The 10,375-nt window shown below is 41.9% G+C and overlaps 1 protein-coding gene across 7 annotated transcripts in view; it reads right to left on the bottom strand.

Moving 5' to 3' along the window:
* The window catches only part of DDX6 (DEAD-box helicase 6), a 55,830-nt gene that overhangs the window by 4,776 nt on the left and 40,679 nt on the right, over positions 1-10,375 (bottom strand). For all 7 annotated transcript variants that reach the window (XM_008250484.4, XM_051837682.2, XM_070047092.1 and 4 more), the window contains exons 12-13: positions 2,428-2,529; positions 1,087-1,269 (exon numbers count right to left, since the gene is read on the bottom strand). In XM_008250484.4, coding sequence (XP_008248706.1) covers positions 1,094-1,269; positions 2,428-2,529 — 278 coding nt within the window. In that variant the 3' untranslated portion in view covers positions 1,087-1,093. The remainder of the gene's footprint in view (positions 1-1,086; positions 1,270-2,427; positions 2,530-10,375) is intronic.

Raw genomic sequence — 10,375 nt, 5'->3', positions numbered from 1 at the left:
ACATTTTAAAAAGGCAGTCATCCCTCATAACCTGATTACAAATTTGGTAGTAAGGACTACAAGCATTTTTAACTGATTTTTTAATACATACATTAGAAATTCAGAGTGTTAAAAGCAGAGGGATGACTTTGAAAAAGGAAAAAAGATGAGTGAAAAATATTCAAAATGGCTGAGAAAGATTCTTTTTTGCTTTCATTATTTTGGGAGTCTAAAATTGTCATAAGTATTGGTTCACCTATCACATTATTCAGAGGCCTGCATTGCAGGACACCATTTATAGATTCTCTAATGAGAATATAACCTCACCCAAGAGATATTTGCTATTTATTGTAATTTATGCCAACAGTGTTTCACCCTGTATTGCCATTATACATGGTGCGGTATCAAATTCCTCCTGGAAGGGAACTGCGTCAGCTAAAGATGGCCAAGCCTGGGGTTGGTGTCAGATTAAACTGCAGTTCTGAAGTCAACGTCCCCTATGAGACGATCATGCCGTTTAGACCCTCAGCTGCTCTGCTTCTGAGTTAGCTTCCTGCCACTGCAGCTGGAAAGGCATTGGCAAGTGGCTCAAGTACTTGGGATTACTCCCTTGTATTACAGGGAGACCACGATGGAGTTTCTGGGTTTAGTCTGACCTAGACCTGGCTATTGCAGCCATTTGGGAGGTGAACCAGCAGACAGGAACATTTGTCTCTCCCTCTCCCACTGTCACGCTGCCTTTCAAATAAATAAATCTTAATGGGGGAAAAACACCAGATGGATGTGCATGAGCAAGTGGAGCACATGTCTGCTTGCTGCTGACTCACCAATGGCAGGGACCCCACTGTTGACAGCACACGCTTAAGTTTTCCTTTGAGTACAGGAGATCTGAATTGTGTGGACTGGTTAGTCTTGTTTTTGGTGGTCTGTACCTTGTTTTCCTGGCTGTATCTGTGAATGATAGCCTAGCTGCTGGGTAAGAATTCTGCTGTCAGAAAACATCTTAATTTGCTGAGCTGGAATTTTAAAGCCTATCTTTGGTATCTCCCTTTGCTGCAGACTCTGATGGCAGCACACTTCCCCTCTGAGGTTCTGTCAGGTACTCACATGCTTGTTAAGGTTTCTCGTCTTCTACAGGCTCGCTGTGGTATTCTGCCACATATAGGCTCTTGTCAATGTTGCTTGGGATAGGTTTAATTTCTGTTCCCAGCTGCTCCTCAATACTTTTCAGATTGAAACGATCATCATATGTGATCAAATTGATGGCTAAGCCAAGATGACCAAAGCGACCTAACCAAAAAAAAAAAAAAAAAAAAAAAAAAAGTTTAAATTCATTTTTTTTCTCTCAACAAAGTTCTTTTTACTGCATCTGTCCAGTGTTTACATATCACCTCTCAAGGTCTGACCAGTTCTCAACAACAAATGTACATACATGTGTGTCTCTGTGTGTATACACCAATGCACAGGAAAGGCCAACAGGAGCCTAATGCCTCTTTCAAACACTGGGGGAACTAGCAGAAAAAGGCAAGGCTCCCTAATGTCCACTGTTACATTTCTGTTCTGAATAAATTCATTTTTAAAAACTAAGTATAAAAATTAATGTGTATATGTGCCAGTCTATAATGTGGAAAGAAAAAAAAAAAAACCCAAAACCATACAAGACTAATTTATGTTCAGTGCCATTCTGAATATGATACTTCTTATGGGTCTTATCAAATACATATTATGCTAAAACTTCAGATTTCACACTCCAAAGCAGAAGAGTGAGACCTTTACAATACCTATGTATTCAACCAAACACAGAACAAAAATATTTGGGGAAAAAATATTTTGTGTGTACTGACTATGTACAGACCTTTCCTGGTCATTATTCCTTAAACAATACAGTGGAGGGAATATATTTATAAGTATTTTACACTAGTTTAGGTATTATAAGCTAGAGGTGATTCAAAGCATATGGGAGGATATAGATAGGTTCATACAAATACTATGCCATTTTATGTTAAGACTTCAACACATACAGATTTTGAATCCACAGGGGGTCCTTGAAAACCACCCTCCATAGATACTGAAGGATGGTTACACTGTATTTTACCTTTTCAAGTAAAAAAGTAGCTGCCCATTTGAGTCAGAAGATACAGAATACAGTACAGATTATTAATGAGAAAAGAAATGTTCTCATGTGTTAATTTTATCTTAAATTAGGTATAGGGTAATTATACTTTTCTTAATATTCTAAAAATAGGAGAACTTAATTATTCTTAAACATCAAACAACTGAATTACTATTAATTCACTATTCTCATAAGTAACACACTCTACAAAGGGTGCTCAAAAAGTCTGTGGGAAAAGGCCCATTATAACACCATTTTTCCATTAAGGAACAAAATGTTCTTAGTAAATCTCAAAACATAATTTCCAGCAAGAATACTCCCTCCCTTCTTCTCACCTGATCTTCCAATACGATGAAGATAGGTCTCTGCTAGCTTTGGAAAGTCAAAGTTTATTACCACATTCACAGCTTGTATATCAATACCTCGGGTAAAAAGATCTTAAAAAAAAAAAGAGAGAGAGAGAGAGAGAGAGAGATCATGTTCATTAAGTCTTTCAACTGAAATACCTCCTGGTATCACAATTCTCTTTAACACTTTGATCTAATGTAATTCAACTTAATTAATTTCATTCAAATTCACCACCTTTCCTGATTGCAGTATCATAAGCAACTTTCTACTCACAAGTTACCTTTTCTCAGTACTGTGGACAAGTTTTAAAAAACAGTCTAAGGTAACTGTAAAAGCAAGAAGGGATTACTGCTATAAACGCAAGGGATCAGGAATAACCAGTAGTTCTCTTTAGACTATGTTCTGGTATGTAATCGGAGGTTAACAAATCTAGAGAACAGAAAAGGAAGATACAGGAAGCTGTCTGGTGTAGCAGCTAAGATGCCCAAATCCCACATCAGAGGGCCCAGGTTCCATTCCTGGCTCTGGATTCTAGATTCCCATCAGTGCAGATCCTTGGGGGCAACAGGTGATGCTCTGGCCCTTACAGACATTTGGGAGGGGTCCACCAGCCAATGGGAGCTCTCTCTCGCTTTCTCAGATAAAAATCTGAAAAGCTGAAAGTTATTTTTTTTTTGACAGGTGGGAGTTAGACAGTGAGAGAGAGAAGGAAAGGTCTTCCTTCTGTTGGATCACCCCCAAAATGGCCACTACGGCCGGCACACACTGCACCGATCTGAAGCCAGGAGCCAGGTGCTTCCTCCTGGTCTCCCATGCGGGTGCAGGGGCCCAAGCACTTGGGCCATCCTCCACTGCACTCCCGGGCCACAGCAGAGAGCTGGACTGGAAGAGGAGCAACTGGGACAGAACTGGCGCCCCAACTGGGACTAGAACGCGGAGTGCCAGTGCCGCAGGCGGAGGATTAGCCTAGTGAGCTGTGGTGCCGGCCAAGCTAAAAGTTATTCAATTAGCAGTTAACCATGCTTTGTTTAGAATTAATTCATCCTATTCTAAATGATTTGCAACAGATAAGCTAATATTCAAAATTCCCAAGGCCAGCATTGTAGCCTAGCAGGTTAAGTTGCAGCCTACAATGCTGGCATCTGATATAGGCGCCTGTTCGTGTACCAGCTGCTCCACTCCACATCCAGCTTCCTGCTAATGCACCTGGGAAAGCAGTGGAGCAAAGCCCAGATAGTTGAGCCTCCTGTACCCACAAGGGAGAAATGAAAGAAGCTACTAGCTACCAGCTCCAACCAGGCCCAGCCTAACCCACTCTGGCCAGCGCAGCCAATTGGGAGAGAACCAACAATGAGGAGTTCTCCCTCTCTCTGTAACTCTGCCTTTCAAACAAATAAATAAAACCTTTAAAAAACTCCCCTATAATTTTTCCTACTCTCACAATAATATGCTATTTCAAGCTATGAAAAAATTGTAAGCAAAAACAAAATCTTTGGAAGCTATGTACATACATGAAAGTTAAAGATTTTATTTCTGAACAACCAACAGACCAAGGAAGAAATTAAGGAGGAAATTTAGAGAAATGATGAAAACAGAAACAAAATGTACAAAACATTTGGGATACAGCAAGAGCGGTAGACTAAGAGGGACGTTTATAGCACTCAATGCCTACATCAAAAAAGCAGGAAGATTTAAAATAAACTTATCATTGTAGCTCAAGAAAGTAACAAAGCTAACCCAAAATTAATAAAAGGAAAGAAATAATACTAACAACAATAAATGACAGACTTGAAGAAATGGACAAGTTCCAAGACACAAACACCTTACCAAGACTGAATCATGGGAGCTAGTATCATGGCTTAGCAGGTTAAACCACCATGTGTGATGCCAGCATTCCTTATCACACTGTCAGTTTAATTCCTGGCTGCTCGGATTCTGATCCATCTCTCCGATAATGAGCCTGGGAAAGTAGATGATGGCCACCCACATGGGCCACCAGGAGAGTTCCTAGCTTTTGGCTCTGACTTGGCCTACCCCTGTCTGTTGCAGCCATCTGCAGGAGTGAACCAGTGATGGATGGATCTCTCTTTCTATACCTTTCAAAATAAATATTCCTCAAGGAGCGCGGGGCAAAAAAGATTGAATCATGAAGTAGCAGAACATCTAAAAGACTACTAATGTTGCAGTAGCAAGACTGAATCAGTAATAAGTGTATCATAAATGAAAAGTCTAGGATCAGTTGGCTTCACGGCTGAATTCTACACACTCTTGAAGAATTAACAGCAATGTTCCTTTTGAATTATTCCAAAAGAAGGATTTTTTTCCAAACTTATTCTGAGGCCAGCATTATCTTGATACCAAAATCACACAAAGACACAACAGAAAAAGTTGCAGTCTGATATCCTTGATGAAAATATGAAAGAAAAGTCCTCAAAACCATATTGGTGGGGCCGGCACTGTGGCTTAGAGGGTTAAAGCTGCTGCCTATGGTGCTGGCATCCCACAGTGGGGCCAATTTAAGTCCTGGCTGCTCCACTTCTAATCCAGTTTCCTGCTAATGGCCTGGGAAAGCAGTAGAAGATGGGCCAAGTCCCTGGGCCCCTGTACCAATGTGGGAGACCCAGAGGAAGCTCCTGGCTTTGGCCTGGCCAGCCCTGGTCACTGAAGCCATTTGGGGAATTAACAAGTAGATAGAAGATCTCTGTCTCTCCTTTTCTGTGTAACTATATCTTTCAAATAAATAATTTTTTTTTATTTTTTAAAGACTTACTTACTTTATTTTTTTGTTCACAGGCAGAGTGGACAGTGAGAGAGACAGAGAGACAGAGAGAAAGGTCTTCCTTTGCCGTTGGTTCACCCTCCAACAGCCACCGCGGCTGGCGAGCTGCGGCCGGCGCATTGCGCTGATCCGAAACCAGGAGCCAGGTACTTTTCCAGGTCTCCCATGCGAGTGCAGGGCCCAAGGACTTGGGCCATCCTCCACTGCACTCCCGGGCCATAGCAGAGAGCTAGTCTGGAAGAGGGGCAACCGGGACAGAATCCGGCGCCCCGACCAGGACTAGAACCCGGTGTGCCGGCGCCGCAAGGCGGAGGATTAGCCTGTTGAGCCCCAGCGCTGGCAAGATTTACTTATTATTTATTTGGAAGTCAGAGTTACACAGAGATAGGAGAGGCAGAGAGGCAGAGGCAGAGGCAGAAAGAGAGAGAGAGAGAGAGATGGAGAGGGAGAGAGGGAGAGGGGGAGAGGGGGAGAGGGGGAGAGGGGGAGAGGGGGAGAGGGAGGGAGGGAGGGAGGGAGGGAGGGAGGGAGGGAGGGAGGGAGGGGTCTTCCTTATGCTGGCACACTCCCCAACTGGCCACAATGGCTGGAGCTGCACTGATCTGAAGCCAGGAGCCAGGAGCCTCTTCCGGGTCTCCCATATGGGTGCAGGGGCCCAAGGACTTCAGCCATCTTCTACCACTTTCCCACTCCACAGCAGAGAGCTGAATCAGAAGTGGAGCAGCTAGGACCTGAACTGGCACCCATATGGGATGCCAGCACTGCAGCAGGCAGCTTTACCTGCTATGCCACTGTGCTGGCCCCTCAAACCAAACCCAACAATGAATTAAAATGATCTGGGATTCATCCCAGAGATACATGAATGGTTCAACATATGCAAATCAATCAACATGATATACCACACATACACAGAATGAAGGACAAAAATCGTATGATCCTTTCAATAGTCACAGAAAAGGCATTTGCTAAAATCTGACATCACTTCATGATTAAAAATGCAGAACAAATTAAAATTAAGTGTAAGTAACACACCTAAACATAATAAAAGCCATACATGACAAGCCAATAGCCAGCATCATACTGAATGGTGAAATCTTTCTCTTCAGATCTGAACAAGACAAGGATGTCCACTTTTCTCACTTTTATTCAAGTAATAAAAACTGGAAGTACTAGCCAGAGCAATTAGAATAAAGAAGTAAAGGGGTTCAAATTGGAAAGGAAAAATCAAATTGTCACCGTTTGCACATGACATGATCTTATATACGAAAAACCCTAAGACTTCATCCAAGTGCTATTAGAATAAACAAGTTTAGCAAAGTTGCAGGATGCAAAGTCAGTGTACAAAAATCAGCAGCCTGTTATATACCAATAGCAAGTTGCCTGAAAAAGAAATCAAAGTAATCTTATTTCTAATACCTACCAAAAAGTTAAAATACCTAGGAATAGATTTAACCAGAGAGATGAGAGATCTCTACAATGACAACTACAGATCATTGATGAATACAACTAAAGAGGATACAAAGAAATGGAAAGACATCATCACCAATCCCATACTAATCAAAGCAATTTACAGATTCAGTGCAATCCCTATCAAAATTCCAATGGCATTTTCCGCAGATCTAAAAGAACTACAAAAGACCCTGAACAACCATAGCAATTTTGAACAAAATGAACAAGACAGAAAACATTACATTACTTGACCTTAAAATACATTAAGAGGAATAGGGGTCACCTGGGACCCCTGTATCTCATATCCAAGTGCCTGGGATGGACTCACACCCCCAATTCCCATCCAACTTCCTGCTACTGGGCCTGGGAAGCAGCAGATGATAGCCCACGTACTTGGATTCTTACCACCCACACAAGAGATCCACAAGGAGTTCCTGGCTCCTGGATTCAGTCTGGCACAGCCCTAGCTGGGGCAGGGGCAGGTGTTTGGGGAGTGAAACATCAGGTAGAAGATCTGTCTGACTCTAATATTCTGCCTTTCAAATAAATACATTTTAAAATAAACACGAGTAAAATATTATAAAGCTATACATTTAAAAAGCATGGTATTGGTATAAATATAGATACATAGACCAATGGAACAGAGATACTAAAAGCAAAACTACGCATCTACACAGCCAACTAATCTTTGACCAAGGTGCTAAGAACATGTACTGAAAAAAGGCAGCCTTTCTAATAAATGTTGTTCAGAAAACTGGATATTCACTTGCTTAAGAATGAAGCTAGGGGGCCAGCACTGTGAGCCCTGGCCTAAAGTGCTGGCATCCTGTACGGGCACCAGTTCTAGTCCCAACTGCTCCTTTTCTGATCCAGCTCTCTGCTTTGGCCTGGGAAGGCTAGTGGAGGATGGCCCAAGTCCTTGGGCTCCTGTACCCACGTAGGAGATCCAGGGAGGCTCTTGGCTCCTGACTTTGGATTGGCTCAGCTCTGGCCGTTGCGGCCATCTGGGGAGTGAACCAGTGGATGGAAGACCTCTCTCTGTCCCGACCTTTCTCTGTAACTCTTTCAAATAAATAAAATAAAAATCTTTAAAAAAAAAAGAATGAAGCTAGACCCCTCCTACCATGTACAAAAATCAGCTTAAAAATGGATTAAAGACATAAAAGTGGGGCTGGCATTGTTGTGCATTGCCACCTGTGACACCTGCATCCAAGTGGAGTCCTGGCTACTCCACTTCTGATTCAGCTCCCTGCACCTGGGAAAGCAGCAGGGGCCCCTGCCACCCACATGGGAGAGCTGGGCAGAGCTCTAGGCTCCTAGCTTCAGACTGGCCCTGTCTCAGCCAACTGGGGAGTGAATCAGCAAATGGAAATCTAACTCTGCCTTTCAAATACATAAAATGAATCTTAAAAAAAAAAAAAAAAAAAGACTAGGGGCCAGCACTGTGGTGTAGTAGGTGAGGCCGCTGCTGCCGCCTACTGTGCCAGCATCCCATATTGGTGCAGGTTCTAGTCCTGGCTGCTCCACTTCCAATCCAGCTCCCTGCTAGAGTGCCTGGGAAAGCAGTGGAGGATGGTCCAAGTGCTTGGGCCCGCACCCACGTGGAAGACCTGAAGAAGCTCCTGGTTCTTGATCAGCCCAGATCTGGCTGTTGTGGCCATTTGCAGAGTGAACCAGTGGATTGATATCTTTTTCTGTCTCTCCTTTTGTGTGGCTCTTTCAAATAAGTAAATAAATTTTAAAAAATCTAAATCTAAGATACAAAAATTTGAAGTTACTAGAAGAAAACAGGGAAAAGACTTTAGGAAATAAGAACAAATTCGACTTTTGTCCAATTTTTTAATTTTGACAAATTAAAAAAGCTTCTGCACAGAAATGGAAAACAAACATGTGAAGAGACGATCTACAGGGGAAAATATTTCAAGTCCCAGCTGCTCCACTTCCAACCCAGCTCCTGTTGGTGGCCCAAGTACAACAGGCCCCTGCACCCATGTGGGAGACCCAGAAGCAGCTCCCTGGCTTCAGATCAGCCCAGCTCTGTGTCTGTTCCAGCCATCTGGGGAGCGAACCAGGGGCTGGAAGACCTCTGTCTCTCCCTCTGTCTGCTACACGGCTTCTCAAATACATAATAAATCGTAAAAAAAAAAAAAAAAAAAGCCCAGCACTGAGACTCGAGTCCCATCACTCCACTTCTGATCCAGCTCCCTGGTAATGCTCTTGGGAAAGCAGAAGATGGCTCAAGTCCCTGGGTCCTGATACCCATGTACCCACGTGGGAGACCCAGAGGAAGCTCCTGGATCCTGGCTTTGGCCTGGAACAGCGCTACCTGTTGTGGCCATTTGGGGAGTAAACTAGCAGATGGAAGATCTCTTTCTCTCCTTTCTCTACCTTTCAGATAAATAAATCTTTTACAAAAATAAAAAGACTGGCTATTAGCAAAGAGTCAGAAATTAAATGCTAACAAGGATGTGGAGAAACAGAACCCTTGTACGATTTGTGAGGATGTAAATTACTACAGCCATTGTTGAAAACAGTATGGAAGTTCCTCAAAAAACAAAAAATAGAACTACCATTATGATCTAGCAATCCCCATTACTGGGTATATATCTAAAAGAAATTGAAATCTGTCATAAAGATAGCTAAATCTCTATATTTACTGCAGCACCATTCACAACTGCCAAGAAACAGATGCAACCTAAGTATCCAACCAGTGATAAGTGGATAAACAACATGTGGGGCAAGCCTGTGTGCAGCAGTTATGACATCACAGGATGTGTCAGCCACCTGCGCCAGAGTGCCTATATTTGAGCTCTGGAGTCAATTCCAATTCTAGCTTCCTGCTAATGAGCACCTTGGAAGGCAAAAGGTGATGATGGCTTTAGTACATGGGCTGCTGTCAATCTTGTGGGGGACCCAGACTCCTGGCTTAGGTTTGACCCAAAGGCATTTGGGAAGTGAACAGGAATATAGCAGAAAGCTCTAAGAAATAAATTTTTTATAAATGTTTAATGTTTATAAATGTGTTTAATGCTTGAAGAAATATATATATACACACACCCGTTAAAGATCATTTATTTTCAAAGTCAGAGACAGAAAGGAGACAGATACATTTGCTCTGACTGGTAAATGTATGTTTAACAATGTATATGCACTGAAACGCATGGTACCCCATAAATACATATAAATATTTAAAAATCCACTTGATTTGTATTACCATTGGAGGGGGGAGGGTGATGGAATTAAACTAAACCATATAAATGTACAACCCTCATCAGGAATAAGTTCTTTTTCTTAAAAAATAAAAAATGTTAGTTCTGTAACAGGGAATGTCTGATGAAAAACAGACCTTCTGTTTGCCTACAAATTCTGAATTTGCCTAACAAATAAAACATTTCACTGATGAACTATTTCTTCTTCTAGATTATAGGCTTCTTGCTACAAGGAAATATACATATAATAAAAATATATAAGATACATGTATATATAGTTATTTTATCACAATTTGAAACATGAGGGTCTTCGAAAATTCCATGGAAAATGCGTATTATGAAAAAACTGCAAATCGCAAAATTTCTTTGCACTGTTACCATTTAATTCCATCTTCCATAAACTTTTTAAAAGTACCCCCATAGATATACACACACACACACACACACACACACACACACAGACATACCCATGTGTGCACACATAGCTCATACCATAAA

The sequence above is a fragment of the Oryctolagus cuniculus genome, chromosome 1, assembly GCF_964237555.1.
Source record: "Oryctolagus cuniculus chromosome 1, mOryCun1.1, whole genome shotgun sequence".
Lineage (NCBI taxonomy): Eukaryota > Metazoa > Chordata > Mammalia > Lagomorpha > Leporidae > Oryctolagus > Oryctolagus cuniculus.
This window is presented reverse-complemented; position numbering and strand designations above follow the sequence as displayed.